The following is a 16,954-nucleotide window of genomic DNA, read 5'->3' on the forward strand; positions in this document are numbered from 1 at the left end:
GTCACACCAAGATGGTCCCACAGATTGAAGGACAAATGTCTATGATTTTCCTTTGTTCATACGTTTCACATAGTAACACTTTTTCCCCCCAGATTTAGTGAGCATTGAGAGTTAAACTCCAGAAATATCATTAATCAGGTCCTAGGCATTCTGGATAATTAATCTTCCACCATATAGCAGAAGCAGAAGTGGAAACTATACAATGAAAGCAATAGAGTTTAGCCTTCCCAGCTTCATAGACATAAGCTAGTTGACTAGGGGGCCTTCATTTTGAAGGCAGGAGATTCAAGCTTTAACCTGAAATGCTGAAGATCTACGATAGGTAGATTGTGCTAAGGGAGGTGGAGATTCTATAGCACTCTTAGCTCTCACTCTTAGCAACACTTTTTGCTGATTGGTCTCCAATTTATTGTTAATATTACTATTATGTATGTAGTGTGTATACAGCCCTATGACTAGCCCACCAGACTCCTCTGTCCATGGGATTTTTCAGGCAAGCATACTGTAGGGGGTTGCCATTCCCTTCTCCAGGGGATCTTTCTGACCCAGGGATCAAACCTGTGTCTCCTGTGTGTCTCCTGCATTGGAAGGCCGATTCTCTACCCCTAGTGCAACCTGGGGTGTGTTATTATACTACTAATAATGACTGCCGGTCTCTCGTTATATATTTAACTTGCGTTTACCTTCTCTGGATTACATTTGTGATGGCAAGAGATTGTTCACATTGATTACATGGCGTGTGGATTGAACACGGATGCCAGAATCTGCGGGGCAGGACTGTGGGTGGCCTGAGGGTGGCGTGGTCACCGCAGGCTGGGGACAGTGTCTGGAAGAGGTTATCCAGCCTTCCAGGTTGTCTCAGTGGCGGGACCCATGAACACCACCCCCGGGTGGTTCTTATTTTTTTATTTTTGAGGACTGAGTTAAAATTACCAATCAAATGACTCGACTTCTCTGAGAGTCACATCTCTAAAAATGGGGGAAATAACACTGAATTTGCATTGCTGTCATGAGAGTCACATACACAGCCCAATGGTTGATCACATGACCTTGAAGTCATGACCTTTACCACAGGCCTCCTTCTAAATCCACATCAGCTATTCCTAGCTGGGCCATCCTGAGTTAGCATCTAGGATGCTAGATATCTTCTTCATATCTAGTAAGAGGATAATCATACCTATCTGAAGAATGAATGACTGGCGTGTGGAAGTGGTGAATAAACATAGCCATTTCTGCCATCATGTGTAAAGTGTCCAGCATGCAGTAGGATTTTACTTCTTCCTTCTTCCTTTTCTCCAAGTTTCCTGTGTCCTGAAACTCCTCTTCATCCTTTATGGGTCAACAGCTGGATCACCTCCCAGAAGAAGCCCTCCCTGCCTGTCCCTGAGGTTAGCTACTCGCTTCTCTGTGCTCCACCATCCTCTGTGTTCCCCCAGTTACACAGTGGATGCTGTATCTACCTACGTACACGTCTGTATTTTCTTTTTTTTACCAGTGGGGAAGCCTCTTGAACAGAAACCCGCATTCTGTGACCACCCCCAACTTAATCCAGAAGTCTAGCTCAGTGCTCCGTTCATAGGAGTGTGGGGGGTGGGTGTGAGTGAGTAGAGGGATGAGTAAGTAAATATTGTAAATAAATGAGTAGCGTGAAGGCCTGAGCCACTGGTAGAAGAAACCCTGCCTTGCAAAGGGGTGAGAGGCTCCAGAGTAATGGAGGGATTAAGATCATACGTAGGTCCTTTACCTGAGGAATCGGAGCCTCTGGGCCATCCAAAAGCTGGTGTGCGTGATCTGTGAACGGAGAGGGGGAGTCTGTCCACAGTTGTCAGGAGAGTCCCTGAAGTGTCTGCGGCCCCCAGAGGTTAACAAGTTGCTGCTCTAAATAGAGGAGCCAAGTGATTGGAGGAGAGGATGTGCAGGAGGACGAACGTGACCAGGAGCGGGCACTGAGTCCTGAGGGCACCCTGGGCAGACAGGAACTCCTGTGATCCATCACGCTGTGGCCATTTCCTTCGAAGCTGCTCCTGCTCAAGGATGCTTGGGGAAGATTCTGTCTGTTTCCCTGCCTCGATTCTTGCACAGAATCCTTGGGCTGCAGGGGCCAATCAGGTTCATCAGTTTCCTCCTTCCAGGTGGACCATGCCGGAGTGATTCCAGGAAAAAAGCGCCCTCACAGCTCCCCAGCCTCCTCTCCCCTTCCCATGCCCTTCTGTTTTATTCTATCTTCTTCTGTCCTGTCTTTGGCTAAGAAAACTTGATTTTCTGTTAAGAGCAGTGATTTTCGAAAACGTGTGTCTTGACCCATTGGTAAATTGAGATGTGAATTTAAAGGATCATGACCAGTTTTTTTTTCAAATGGAACCATCTGATAGGAAGTCTTAGAGTGCATCACACATGTGAGATGAGCATGAGTCTGCAAAACTTCCTGTCTTGGCTCTTCGTGTGTATGGGTTGTGGTATTGTATGTATGTATTTCTTCGGTGCCAGTCAGAAGAAGATTGGAGAGGACCACTGATCCAGCACCACCCATGGGCTCTCAGGAGATGCTCACTGCAAGATCTGGCCTTGAGGGGAGAACACGTGTGTTAGAGCTCTTGCTGCTGCACTGGGCAGCCCTTTGCTGCCAGCGAGAAGTTGGGTGGGGGGGTGCTGCTGCATTGCCCATCATCATCACCCCTTCTTGACCCTTGCCCTCCTCTCCTGGCAGGTGGTGTATGTCACCGCGACGTTCCCCTATGTCATGCTGCTGATCCTTCTGATCCGAGGGGTCACGTTGCCTGGGGCCTCCGAAGGCGTCAAGTTCTACCTGTACCCCGACCTCTCCCGGCTCTCCGACCCACAGGTAAGAGTTGCTGGCTCCATTCACAGCCACCTGCCACCTCCACGGAGGCTTCTCCATGGAGGCTCAGTGGCCCTATCGAGTAGTTGGAAGGTCTATGGCCTCCTTCTCAGAATAATGCTTCTCAATGCATAAAACAGGGAATCAGATATATTGAAATTTTTCAATCACCAAAACATGAGAAAAGACAGATTTTGTGACACGGTCAAGTAGCAAGCGACAGCACAGCACAGTGTAGCAAGATCCAGCATATGATGAATAATTTCCATGATTTCAAAGCAGTGATGAGTATAAATGGTATTTGGAGATATCTATCCCATGATATGAAAATATCTGGCATTTCTACTGCTAACAGGGCTTCCCTAGTGCCTCAGACAGTAGAGAATCTGCCTATAATGCAGGAGACCCAGGTTCATTCCCTAGGTCAGGAAAATCTCCTGTTGAAGGGCATGATAACCCACTCCAGTATTTTTGCCTGGAGGATTCCATGGACAGAGGAGCCTGGCAGGCTATAGTCTTTTGGGTTGCAGAGAGTTGGACACAGCTGAGCGACTAAGCACACGTATGCAGACTGCTGCTTGGACGGTGGTCTAGTGCCTGCATTCATAATGGAAGGAATTGCTCAGTTAGAGGCCAGTAAAAATAAAAATACACTTTTTCCCCCCACCTGAGAACACAGATCTCTGCAGCCGTGGTTCTCTGAGAGAAACTGGGTCTTGGTGATTTTCTTTGCAGGGGGTTTGCTCACAGAAAGAAAATAACCGGTGACCCGTGAGCAAACCCCCCACAAAGAAAATTGCCAAGACCCAGTTTCTCTTAAAAACTGGCCAAGCTGTTAGTTGTCTTTGGAAAGGCATCAGCCATTCTGAATCCTGGGTGGAACTGTTTATGCTGAAGCATCTCCAGGTGGGCAGGGGTGGTGTGTGTGCCTGAGGGTGTTAGATAAGAGATGAAGACAGCATCTTAGGGGATGCTGTCCCCTAACAACCCCCACCACTTGTTAGAAAGCCCTGGGGAGCTTTAAAAAATCCCAATTCCCAGAGCACAACCCAGAGCAATGAAAGCAAACTCTCTGGGCCGGGGCAGGGGGGGTCCCAGGTCTCAGTGTTATTTGAGGGCCCCCTGGCAGCTCCAACATGTGAAATAACATACTCACAGATATCCCAGTGGGTGAGGAGGCGCTCGTTTTTCTGTGAAAACAAACACAGATTACAGAGTAGAGTGTAGAATCTGTGTTCAGCTGATTACAAAGCTTGCAAGAGATGTGTCGAATAAAGAATATAGTCATGACCTGAAAGTAGAGAGTTACTTTATTTGGTGGGAATGTTTAGGACTCCAAGCCTGGGAAGACCAGCATCTCAGTAGCTTTGACAAAACTGCTCCAAGGAGACAGGAGGGGAAGTCAAGCTATCTACAAGTTTGCAACGAAGGGAGCAGGTGGTCTGAACAGCAAAGATCACATATCAAGTTAAAGAATTTAGCATTCTATATATGGGAAGATGCAAGCCTCTGGGCTCACTGAATTCATTCCTTTCCTCTGCACCTCAGCTGTTTGGGGACAATCCTGTCCCCTTCTTCACCTTGCTTCTTGCATTCCCCCAGCGCCTCAGCAGTCACCTTGAGGGGTGGCAGCATCTGCTGGGTTGCAGTTTGGGGAGCCCTCATTCACATTTGGAGGCCAGAAATCTCTGATGGCTGTGACATTTCTTGTTTGTTAATATGGCAGGAGATATTTTCATTTCACAGATGTCACGTTTATGGTCTCGGCTAAGGCTGCCCCCTGTTAGGAAGGTAGGGGTGGGAATGTTTGAGGAGGCCTGGTTTGTGCAGCTCAGGTATAGCTCATTACAGTGGATTAAAGCGGATGGTGGCACGGGCCTGTGTGTTCATTTCTGTCTCAGTTTGCCACACCGTGAGGGCCCCGAGGCTCAGACCCCACTAGGCTGCTGACAGCAGCCACCTGAGTTGCAGGCAGAATCCCTAGGAAGAAGGAAATGAGCTCCTGACAGCTGGCCTCTCCAACTCCAACCTCTGATGCCAAGGGCTCAGTTGAAGAAGCAGTTTTGGAAAACAGATTTCCAAAATCACCGGTCTGTGTATTTTTGTTATGTCCACGAATTCTGCCTTCACCCAGGACGGCCATCCTGTTCTGTCCTCTGCTCACTGGCTTCCTTCTCCTGGTCCTCAGGGTCAGCTGGTCCCAAGCATCTCCCAGAGCTTCCAAACCTGGCTGATCCCCGAGACACCTTGGCACACGTTGGGATGCATTGTTGCGGGGCTGAGATGGCACATGGGTGTCTATATTATTAACAGGCTTCAGTGACCACCCTGATGATCAGAAAAGTTTGTGAAAACCCGACTGTGATACCTACAGTCTTAGTGTTGTTCAGTTGCTAAGTCGTGTCTGACTCTCTGTGACCCCACGGGCTGCAGCCTGCCAGGCTTCCCTGACCTCCACTATCTCCCAGAGTTTACTCAAACTCATGTCCTCTGAGTTGGTGATGCCATCCAGCCATCTCAGCCTCTGCTGCCCCTTCTCCTCCCACCCTCAGTCTCTCCCGGCCTTGGAGCCCTGCACATGGACACACGTGCACACACAGACACACGCATGCCCACAGGCGAAGAACAAAGGCGAGGCCAGGCGGTTCCCTGTTCAGACCATCTACCCTAATCATCCCAGTTACCTACCAGCTCTTCCTTTAATAAAGCGTCTGGGTCCCCAGCCAGCACTCACCTGCAAGGCTGTTCTGTGGAGCGTGACCACTTAGAGTGATGGAGCTGGGAGTCAGGGCTTGGGTTCTTCCTCTGGTCCTGAGTGACCTTGGACAAGTTCCTTCTCCTTTCTCCCTCTGGGCCTCAGTTCCCCACAGATGACATGAAAGGGTGAATTCACTCAATGGTTTTCAAAACAGACTTGGAGAGCCCTGAGTTTTCTATGAGTGTGGGTTGGCAAACTATGACCTTCTGGTCAAATTCAGCCCTCCGCCCGTTTATATAAATAAGGTCTTACTGGAGCATTGGCCATGGTACTGTTATTTTTTTACGTATCGTCTGTGGCTCTCCAAAGGCACTAGTCAAAGATAGAATTGAGTAGTGGAGGCAGAAACCATGTGACTCCCTTTATCAAGGGTCCCAAGACCTCCCACCCTTACCATCCTGCATTCGGTGGAAAGGGCTTAGCAAGACGTAGAAGCTCCTGTTACACAGTAGCTCAATAAATGTTTGCTGAATGAATGTAAGAGCCAGAGCTATTTTGGCTTTTAAAGAAGTGTTTTGTTGCTTTAGCAAGAAGTCTAAAAACCTCCAGCTCACCAGATCTGTGAGCTGTAGTAATTGTTGTTTCTCCATCAGTATGGGCCAAGACATGGATATGTTTGCTGTTTGCTGTGTTGTTGTTCAGTCACTATAAGTCGCGTCCGACTCTTTGTGACCCTGTGGACTGCAGCATGCCAGGTTTCTCTGTCCTGTACTCTCCCTAGAGTTTGCTCAAAGTCATGTCCATCGAGTTGGTGATGCCATCCAACCATCTCAATCCTCTTGTCGTCCCCTTCTCCTCCCACCTTCAGTCTTTCCCAGCATCAGAGTCTTTTCCAATGAGTCAGCTCTTCGCATCAGGTGGCCAAAGTATTGGAGCTTCAGCATCAGTCCTTCCAACAAATCTTCAGGGTTGATTTCCTTTAGGATGGACAGGTTTGATCTCCTTGCTGTCCGAGGGACTCTGGAGAGTCTTCTCCCACACCGCCATGTGTGTAGCTCCACTAAAAAGCAATAGTCATCGCTGATTGTCTGCTGCATAGATAAGGATAGTGACCCCACAGGGAAAGGCAGACAGCACTCCATGTACCTAGTGTTTTTGAAAGCTGGGTGTGTTGCAGGAAGGGCTCGGCATGGCTGGAAAGGGAGATGGGAGCAGCCCTGAACCAGCTCTCTATCTGCCTTGGGGGCTGAAAGGTGGGCAGTGGAGCGTACAGGCACGCTGAGTGAATGTGAAGGTTTTGACAGTCCCTCCACCTTTGGAGACGGATGCACCACGCAAAGCTTGTCTCCTTGTGCCGAGAGAGGGCAGCCCATGAGCAGGCAGCAGAGTCACAGTGTCCTAGCTAGAGCATCCACTTGGCAGGCAGAGAGACTCAGGTCAGAGAGGCTGGGACACTAGCCTGTGGCCACACAGCAACTGAGCAACCCAAAGAGGACTTAGAGCCCAGAGTCCCTGGGTTCTGGGCAGGTCAACTCCTAAATGAAAGGAGGTGAGTGTACCGTACCACCCAGTTACAACTGGGTACATGTTCCAGACCATGAAGAAGCCAAGGGCACTATTTTTTTTTTTTTCATTTCTTAAAACTATTTTAATATCCTCCCCTCCCACCCCAACCCCTCAAATTGAGAAAGGCCAAAACAGTCTGTTGCTGCTGCTGCTGCTGCTGCTGCTAAGTCGCTTCAGTCGTGTCCGACTCTGTTCGACCCCATGGACTGCAGCCTACCAGGCTCCCCCATCCCTGGGATTCTCCAGGCAAGAACACTGGAGTGGATTGCCATTTCCTTCTCCAGTGAATGAAAGTGAAAAGTGAAAGTAAGTTCGCTCAGTCGTGTCTGACTCTAAGCGACCCCATGGACTGTAGCCTACCAGGCTCCTCCGTTCATGGGATTTCCCAGGCAAGAGTAATGGAGTGGGTTGCCATTGCTTTCTCCACAAAACAGTCTGGATGGGTTTAATTACCAGTTGATACATATTTTTTGTCATTGTTTAAAGTAAATCGACATTGTGGCAATAAGGGATTATCCTTGGAAAAAGTGAAACCCGTGTTGACAAAGTACATCATGGAAGAACTCCGCTTAGTGATTTCACTGGCTACTTACAAGTCTAGAAAAGGTCACCATTCTGCCTGTTCCCTGGGACTTATCCATGCTGTGGAAAGAGGCCTTGCCCACAGGCCTTGCTCACACTGAACCAAGCCCTGAACCCAATATGAGCACATGTGTCAGACACTCAGTGTATAGAATGAGCAAGACCCCCTTCCCTGCAGGGGTCCCACCGTCTGGTGCAAGAGAGCAGAGTCTCCCCTCCTCACCTGAGTTCCTCTCCCTGTGAAAAGAGGATGTGGGATCAGGCAAGATCACAGCCTCCTCCTTCCTTTCCGTCTGTTGAGGAGAATCGGGCAGCTTGTTACTGATAACCGTCCTTGTGCCAAAGCCAGGGACCGATCAGCCTTGTCTACATCCATCCCAGGGGATGGGGAGCGGCTGCACTCTTGCCGTCACTTTCCTGCTCTTGCCCCCAGAGGCTCGCTGGGTGGGGGCTTGGGGGATGCTGATGGCTGAGGCTGCAGGCGTTGGACAGAACCCTCAAGTCACCTGGTCTCTTCTGCAGCCTGCTGCAGCCAGCCCTGTCCCGGGGCTCCAGTGATAACTGGGGGGCTGCACCTCACTGTCAGGGCGTCACTTTTCTGCAGACATGTTTGGCGTTCCCTAAAGCCTGGGGCTTGTGGTGGGAGGGGCAGTGCCTGTGCGGGTCAACAGGGGAGGGGAGGCAGTGACGCACAGAAGGGGGGTCCCCAGGGTGTCTTCCTGCCCCATGGGGATGCTCTTCTGCCAGCATCCCAGCCAGGGTGACAAGGAGTTCAGATGCAGCCTCTACAGGGTCCGAGATCTCCGTTAATTCCAGATCCGGCCCAGCCCCCCTTCCTTCCCACTTACAAGGGGCTCAGACATGCCTATTTACTGTGTCATTTACGTTTGCAAAGGGACACAGGGAGCCTGACTGATGCAGAGCTCTGGACACCAGCTCTCGGGGCCTTTAACAAGGGACAGTTCCCTTTGAGGGGCCCTCCTGGCCGCTCTGAGCTTGAGCAGGGATTCTCCATGAAAACTGATTGTGGGGCTGGGTGGGGGTGGGGGGGCGGTGTTCACAGCAGTCCCCTTCTCCTCTCTCCTAAGCTAGTGAGGCAGCAGAGAGAACTCCAGAAATGGAAAACAGGTGAAGAGCTGAGTGCTGGGAGCCGGGAGAATGCCTTCGTCATGGGACACTGTGGTGTCGAGAGAGCCATGGACGTGGTCTCCAGGTCTGCAGGGCTGTTGTGTCCCTGAGGGCTTCCCGCCCGCCTGGTTTCAAACCGCTGCTCCCTCCCACCCCCCCGCACATCCCACCCACCTTTCCGGCTCTGACTCCTCTGTGGCACTTGCCAACGTTGAGACTTTATTCATTGTGTATCACTGTCCGCCACGCGCGACAGTGTAGGGTCCGTGAGGGCAGGGATTGACCTGTTATAGTCACTGTTAGATCTCCAGTGCCTGCAGCACCATACACGCTCAGTAAATCTATTTTGAATGAATGAACGAGGAAAGGAAGGACAGTTCCTACCAGTCTGTGTGACTTTGCATTATGGTGACATAGCACGTGCCATGCTTGGGGGTTCAGAGAGAGGGATTTTCAGTGCAGTGGGAAGGAAATTTGAGACTCTCCTGCCATTGAGTTCCTGGGCAGCCTTCAGCCCATCCCTCTCTGAGCTCAGGGCTGTCACCTGTCCACGCAGGTATGAACATGTGCTGCACACGGCAGCCGTGAAGCCAGCACGCCTGGAAGGCAAACACACCTTCAGTTTCAGTGTGGGTGCCTGGCCAGGGCCTGGCACATAGTAGGGCATCAGGCACTCGGCAGTGTTCCTCCTTCTGTGTCCATGCCACTGGCTCTGGCCAGGATGAGCCCAGGCCCCACAGCCCAAGGGGGAGGCCTTGAACTCAGAACCGAGCGCCTCTAATCGCGGGTCCAGTAATTAAGTTTCTTGTCAAGCACTTGAAGCGACACAGCAGCTCGCCGCCTTTGTCCCCTGGCAATTTGCATTCCGTGGTCTGTTATAACTTTCTAAACATCTATTTGTCTTCTCTGTCAGCCCTGTGTTCTCTCTCAAGTGTGAAGTGCTTCCACTCCATTTTTCCCCCCCTCAAATTTTTATTTTCTGCCTTTTCAGTCTTTGGGGGAGTGGAGGGGCTCTTGCAGGAAATCACATTTTCCCTGCCCCAGATTTCTGCCACTCTCGCTCTTCTTTGTGTTTCGAGTGTGTGTTTTCAGGGCAGGAACAGAAAGGCCTGTCACAGATCCAAGTCCCGGGGTCTGCTTTCCCAAGTCAGGGACAACCACCCCAAGACAACCTCCTCTCGGAGGGAACTGGAGCCTGCAGCTAAGGGGACAGGGTTGGACGATGCCCAGAGAAAGCCCTCAGAACGCCAAGTCTTCCCCTCTCTCCACCTGACTGGGGGACAAGTCAAGGAAAACAAGACCCTGGTTTAAAACCCTATCTGATGTATATGGAATCTGGAAAGATGGTACCAATGATCCAAGGTGCAGGGCAGCAAAGGAGAAACAGACATAAAGAACAGGCTTTTGGACACGATGGGAGAAGGAGAGAGTGGGATGATTTGAGAGAATAGCACTGAAACATCCATTACCCCATGTAAAATCAATAGCCAGTGGGAGTTTGATGTGTGATGCAGGGAACCCAAAGCTGGTGCTCTGTGACAACCTGAGGGATGGGGTGGGGGGGCAGTGGGAGGCGGGGTTCGGGAGGGAGGGGTCACATGTATGCCTATGACTGATTCATGTTGATGTACAGCAAAAGCCATCACAATGTTGTAAGGTAATTATCCTACAATTAAAGTAAATAATTTTTTTTTTAAAACCTACCTGATGAATCAGTCCTGAATATTCCTTGGAAGGACTGATGCTGAAGCTGAAACTCCAATACTTTGGCCACTTGATGCCAAGAACTTACTCATTGGAAAAGACCCTGATGCTGGGAAAGATTGAAGGCAGGAGGAGAAGGGGATGACAGAGGATGAGATGGTTGGATGGCATCACCAATGTGATGGACGTGAGTTTGAGTAGGCTCCGGGAGTTGGTGATGGACAGGGAAGCCTGACGTGCTGCAGTCCATGGGATCGCAAAGAGTCTGATACGACTGAGCGACTGAACTGAACTGAACTGATGAACCTCAGGGATGGGACCATGGAATTGCTGCCACCTGGTGGCAGTATACTCTGATTCCAGGTTCAGACCCAAGGCAAAATGGGTCTTTTAGCTGTTGGACGTTCAAACCAGTATTTACAGAACTGATACTGACTTAGAGACATTGGATATATTTTGGAAAAGATTGCAAACCTCACTGACATGGGTGCTTGCAAACCTCACTCCTTGGGACTGAAAATCCCCCAAAGTTTTCCTTTCACTTCATTTGATCCTGGGTTAGGGTCATGGTTCCACCACGCAGGTGTGTTTTCCACTCAGAACCAAGCATGGGGAGGCAGAATCAGATCACATGTTGTTCTTATCTTCAAGGGGTTGGTTGACAGTCTCCTTGGAAAGAGACACAGTAAAGTCAGTGATGACAGTGGTGGCGGGCTGTGCAGGGGTTGGGATGCACCTGGCACAGGTGTGCTCCTTCCAGTCATCAGGCAGACACCTCAGGAACTCGAGGGGTGTTATCAACCTAACCACCATGTGCCTGCCAAGTCACCTCAGCCGCCTCCAGCTCTGTGCAACCCTATGGATGGTGACTGCAGCCATGAAATGAAAAGATGCTTGCTCCTTGGAAGGAAAGCTATGACCAACTTAGACAGCATATTAAAAAGCAGAGGCATTACTTTGTTGACAAAGGTCATGGACTCTAGTCTATGGACTAGATCTAGACTAGTCTAGACTAGTCCTCTAGTCATGGACTAGATCCATGGTTTTTCCAGTAGTCATGTATGGATGTGAGAGTTGGACCATAAACAAAGCTGAGCGCCGAAGAATTGATGCCTTTGAACTGTGGTGTTGGAGAAGACTCTTGAGAGTCCCTTGGACTGCAAGGAGAGCCAACCAGCCCATCCTAAAGGAGATCAGTCCTGGGTGTTCATTGGAAGGACTGATGCTGAAGCTCCGATACTTTGGCCACCTTATGGAAGAACTGACTAGTTGGAAAAGATCCTGATGCGGACAAAGATTGAAGGCGGGAGAAGAGGACGACAGAGGATGAGATGGTTGGATGGTATCACTGGCTCAATGGACATGAGTTTGCACAAGCTCCTGGAGTTGGTGAAGGACAGGGAAGCCTGGCGTGCTAGAGTCCATGGGGTTGCAAAGAGTTGGACATGACTGAGCAACTGAACAACAACAACAGTGGTCTGTAGCTGCCAGGCTCCTCTGTCCATGGGATTTCCCAAGCAAAGACACTGGAATGGGTTTGTCATTTCCTTCTCCAGGGGATCTTCCAGATCCAGGGATCGAGCCTGCATCTCTTGCATCTCCTGCATAAACAGGAAGATTCTTCACCCCTGAGCCACCAGGGAAGCCCCATGTCCGGTAGTTTTTGACTGAATATTGTGGATAATATGTTGTCAACATTCTGGATTTGTTATCTTCCTGTGAAGAGGAGTTGGGTTTTATTTTAATAGATAATTCAGTTACTGGCTGATCACCTTAAACTTGTATAAGTTCAGATTTGTTTTTTAGTGTGAGTCGGTGGAAATCCCAAGCTGTTTGTCAAGCTCCTCTAACTTAATAGGACTGAGTAGGGCTTAATGGGATTCTCAACTCCATCTCCCCTGTAGATCTTTCCAGGGCTTGGCTTTAGGCTTTTTAAGGATGGCTCTAGAGTAGTGATTACTCTAGAGTGATGGGTCTCAACTAGGGAAGTTTTGCCTCCCAGGAGACACTTGGAAATGTCTGCATTTTTGAAGGTTGCAACTTGATTGTGGGGAGGGACGGTTACTGGCATCTAGTGAGTAGAGGCCGGGGATGCTGTTAAATGTTCTACAAGGCACAGGACAGTCCCTGCAACCAAGAATTGTGGGTCGCCAATGTCCATAGTGCCACAGTACAGAAACCCTGCTTTAGGACATGGTTCTTTCCCTAAGGGAAGGTCTTGCTTTGTCTCAGCCAGGTACCAAGGATGAGTGAATGCTTGGTGTTGGCCAGACCTGTCCACTCCGGCAGGGCGGGAGCCCAACCCCTGACTCTGCTCTCTCTCTGGCCGTGTCTGGCCTCAAGTGTGCTACTGCACTGTCAGCCCCGAGCAGTGCTCCCTGGGGAGCCTTCGTGGTCTCACCCTGGATGTTTTCAGCCCAGCCACAGCCTCTCAGGAACCTCCACATGGACATACAGGGCCCCTGCTCTGCCCAGCTCCCCCTTCCCTGTGCCGTACACTGTAGCATCCGGTTACATCAGCTGCCCTACCCTCTGGCCCTGCCTGTTCAGTGTGACGGGACTCTGTGCTCTGTTTGGGCTCCAGTTCTTGTCCCCAGGCAGAGGGCTCAGCATACCCCTTTTGGCATCGCCCCATCTCTCAGGGATAATAGTCTTGCCCTGAGTGTTATCTACTGCCTGAAAATGGTTCTGTTTTTGTCTGTTCTGATACCTGCTTATGGCAGGAGGGCCATTCTTTCCAGTCACTCAGTCAGGACCAGAAGCAGAAGTCTGACTCTCCTGCTTATAAGTCCTAGCAGCTTTTCCTTACACTAGAATTAGAATTCAGACTACTCAACCATGACCGAGGCTAAGGAACCCCTCTATGGCCTGGTCCCATCTCCAACATGGCCCTGGACATCCAAGGCTCTTTCCAGAGCATCACAGACCCTGTCTGTCTGGACCACTGTCCCATCAGATATTCCCGTGGCTGGCTCCCTCTCACCCTATAGTCTCTGCTCCACAGTTATATCTGATCAGCTGGGCTCAAACATCCCCACTAAACCTCATGACTTTAACCAAGCCTCTGTATTATTTTATGCATAGGGCAGATGGCAATTGAAGCAATCTCATGTTCATTTGTTGAAGCTGCACTGTTAACCTCCCTGCATTAGATTGTCAGCTCCATGTAAGCTGAGGATGTTTGTCTTATCCACTGCAACTCCCTGGCACCTGTCAGAGAAATTGGCATGTGTTAGGCTCCCAGTCAATACAGGATGAGTAGGTAGGTGGTTGAATGAGTGGATGGATAGGTAGATGAGTAGGTGAATTGATAGATAGGGGGATGGATGAGTGAGTGAGTGGATGGATGGATGGATGGATGGATGGATCGGTAGATGGGTGAATGCCTGAGTGGGTGGATGGATGGATGCTTGGGTTGGTGAGTGGGTAGATAGAGGGATGGACGTATGAGTGGATAGGAGGATGGGTAGGTGGGTGAACGGATAGATGAGTGTATGGTGTACAGTGATTTAGATAAAGGACTGCAAACGGAGGAGACCAAAATTATTTCCAGTTGGATGTCCCAGAGAAGATTTTATGAAACCATAAAATCTTTTATTTGATCCTTGAAGTATGGGGAAGGGAAGACTATTTGGAGATAAAGCAAAACCCAGAAAGTCTGCATATACGGAGGAAAAGGTAAGTAGTTCATTGTGGCCACGGGATAGATTTTGTGACAGGGAATCACAAGAAATAAGGTTCAGACAGCAGACTGAGGCCCCTTCATTGGGAACACCAGATGTCAAGCCCAGAGAGCTGAAGATTTTACCCAGTGGTCTACAGGGAGCTGTTGAGTGTTTCCGTACAAAGGGTTGACAGTCATGAACAGAGCTGTAACTTCAGAAGATTATGCAGATGAGAGGCTCAGCAGAACTCGGTGACAGAGAGCTTTAGAGTCACAAGGAACTGCATTTGATTGCCTGACCCGCCTTCATCTGCTGTGTGGCCTGGAGCGTCTCTCAGGCTCAGTTCCTCTCTTGTAAGCTTCTTGCGGGCAGAGTCCAATCTTTTACTCGCCTTCTGCCCCCTCATAGATGTGATAAGGGTAGATGAATCAGCACAAGCAAACTTCTCTGGGTACACAGAAGGAGCGAGCAGATAGAGTGAGTTTGGAGATAGAGAGGGCAGAAGTGGAGACATGTATCCAGTGACCTTGCCCTGGGGGTGGGAGATAGAGAGGGCAGAAGTGGAGACATGTGTCCAGTGACCTTGCCGTGGGGGTGGGAGAGCGGCTTTGCTGTGTCGGAGGGGATGTGCGAAGGTCCCTCCTGCTGTGATGTCACAGATTCACGGGCAGTTGTGTGAGTGTGTCTGGCTACCTGCAGCAGCCCACGAGACAGGTATCAGCAAGCATTCAGGATGCACCTCCTGTGTGCAAGGCCTGCCTGTGGGGTAGGAGTATGAGAGATGAATGAATCAGGCAGTGGTTTTGCCCTTGAGATGCCACTGGGAGGGGCCACAGCTGGGGCTGGCGAGAGCAACGGAGGATGAGGCCTCGGCCGTAGCAGCACAGGACGGGAACAGCTGTGAGCCCATCTCCTGGGGTCCTTAGGCCACTTTTTTAGAATTCCAGTCTTACGTTTGTTCATCTGGCAGGTATTACTGACACCTATGCCAGGCTTTATGCTGGGTCTTTGCTTTTAAAATGAATTAGCAGAAATGTACAAAGTATCTACTCTTGCCAGACCTTTGCTGGGCTCTAGGGCAGTGGGTGGAGTGGGTAGATGAATGATATATTCTGGGACAGGAGTTTCGTCATTGCTGGAGGGTCTTTGGCCCCCCCTCCAAAGTTAGGTATAAAAATGTGTGCATTAAGCATGTTCTTTTTCAATTAATAAACTTTTTTAAAGCAGGTTTTACAGAATAATTAAACAGAAACTACAGAGCTCCCATACATCTCCTCTCCCTTGGCCACACTTTTCCCTACTATTAACATCCTATATATATGTGGTGGGCTTCCCAAGTGGCTCATTGGCAAAGAATCCACCTGCAATGCAGGAGACGCAGATTCGATCCCTGGTTTGGGAAGATCCCCCGGAGGAAGGCATGGCAGCCCACTCCAGTATTCTTGCCAGGAGAACCCCATGGACAGAGGAACCTGGTGGGCTACAGGCCATGGGATCCCCAAAGAGTTGAGACTAAACAACAACAAATGTGTGTAGCCTCTGATTCAGTCCTTGAAAGGTGAGATGGTACATTTGTACAATTGATGAAGCAGTGCTGATACAGTATGATTAGCTCGATAAGCCCGTATTTGACATTCAGGCTCAGTCTTTGTGTTGTGCAGGCAGCAGGTTTTAAAAGATGTCATGTATCCTCATTACCGCATCATTCAGGATAGTTTCACTACCTTAAAATTGCTCCACCTGTTCATCCCTCCCCCTTCCTCCCCAAACCCCAGGCAACCTCTGATCCTTTTCCTGTCTCCACAGTTTTGCCTTTTCCAGAATGCCATACATTATGTAGCCTTTTCAGACTGGCTTCTTTCACTTAGTAATATGAATTTAACTTTCCTGTATGTCTTTATGTGTCCTTAAGCTCTTATCTTTTTTATCTCTGACTAATATTCTGTTGTCTGGATAATGCGTAATTTGTTTATTCTTTCACCTATTGGTGGGCATCTTGGGTGCTTCCAAGTTTGATCACTGTGAATAAAGCCACAATGAATACCTATGGGCAGGTATTTCATTAGAATCTATTTCTCTAAAAGAGTCCATTGACTTGCATAGAGATGCTCTGATCTTAAGCTTTCAACCAAAGCTGCAGGTACAGGGTGAGGGTCCCATCAGACTACTTGGATTCCATGGCTCATCTGCTTACTAGCTGTATGACCACAGGTGCATTACTTGGCCTATCTGTGCCTTGATTTTGTCTTCTGTGGAAAGGGTTGTTATGAGGATTAAATGAGATAATACTCATGCATTGTATGCATAGCACTGTGTCCAGCACATGGTAAATGCTCAATAAACGTTGGCTATAATTTTCTGTAAGAGACAAATATGCATTTAATTTTATTTTCTTGACCAAAGCTTCAGGCATTTTTGTGACGCTGCACAGTATGAACTGATTTAACCCATCCTGTTCTCACAGAGTATGCTTTTAAAAGTCTTTAGAGAACAGATATGGCAAGAAGATGAGATACAGATATTAATGTAAGCTATTATGCTATCATGGAAGGTGGTGGTGTTGTCGTTCAGCTGCTCAGTCATGTCCAACTCTTTGCAACCCCATGAACTGCAGCATGCCAGGCTTCCCTGTCCTTCACCATCTCCCAGAGTTTGCTCAAACTCACATCCATTGATTCAGTGATGCCATGCAACCATCTTGTCCTCCGTTGTCCCCTTCGCCTCCTGCCTTCAATCTTCCCCAGCATCAGGGTCTTTTCTAATGATTCAGCT

At 49.3% G+C, this 16,954-nt stretch overlaps 1 protein-coding gene across 1 annotated transcript in view; it reads left to right on the forward strand.

Annotated features, from left to right (window-relative positions):
* Window positions 1–16,954, forward strand: part of SLC6A11 (solute carrier family 6 member 11) — a 125,270-nt gene that overhangs the window by 59,279 nt on the left and 49,037 nt on the right. The window contains exon 6 of the mRNA NM_001206903.1: window positions 2,708–2,842. Within this exon, the coding sequence (NP_001193832.1) occupies window positions 2,708–2,842 (135 nt within the window). The remainder of the gene's footprint in view (window positions 1–2,707; window positions 2,843–16,954) is intronic.

Source organism: Bos taurus, chromosome 22 (assembly GCF_002263795.3).
Source record: "Bos taurus isolate L1 Dominette 01449 registration number 42190680 breed Hereford chromosome 22, ARS-UCD2.0, whole genome shotgun sequence".
Classification (NCBI taxonomy): domain Eukaryota; kingdom Metazoa; phylum Chordata; class Mammalia; order Artiodactyla; family Bovidae; genus Bos; species Bos taurus.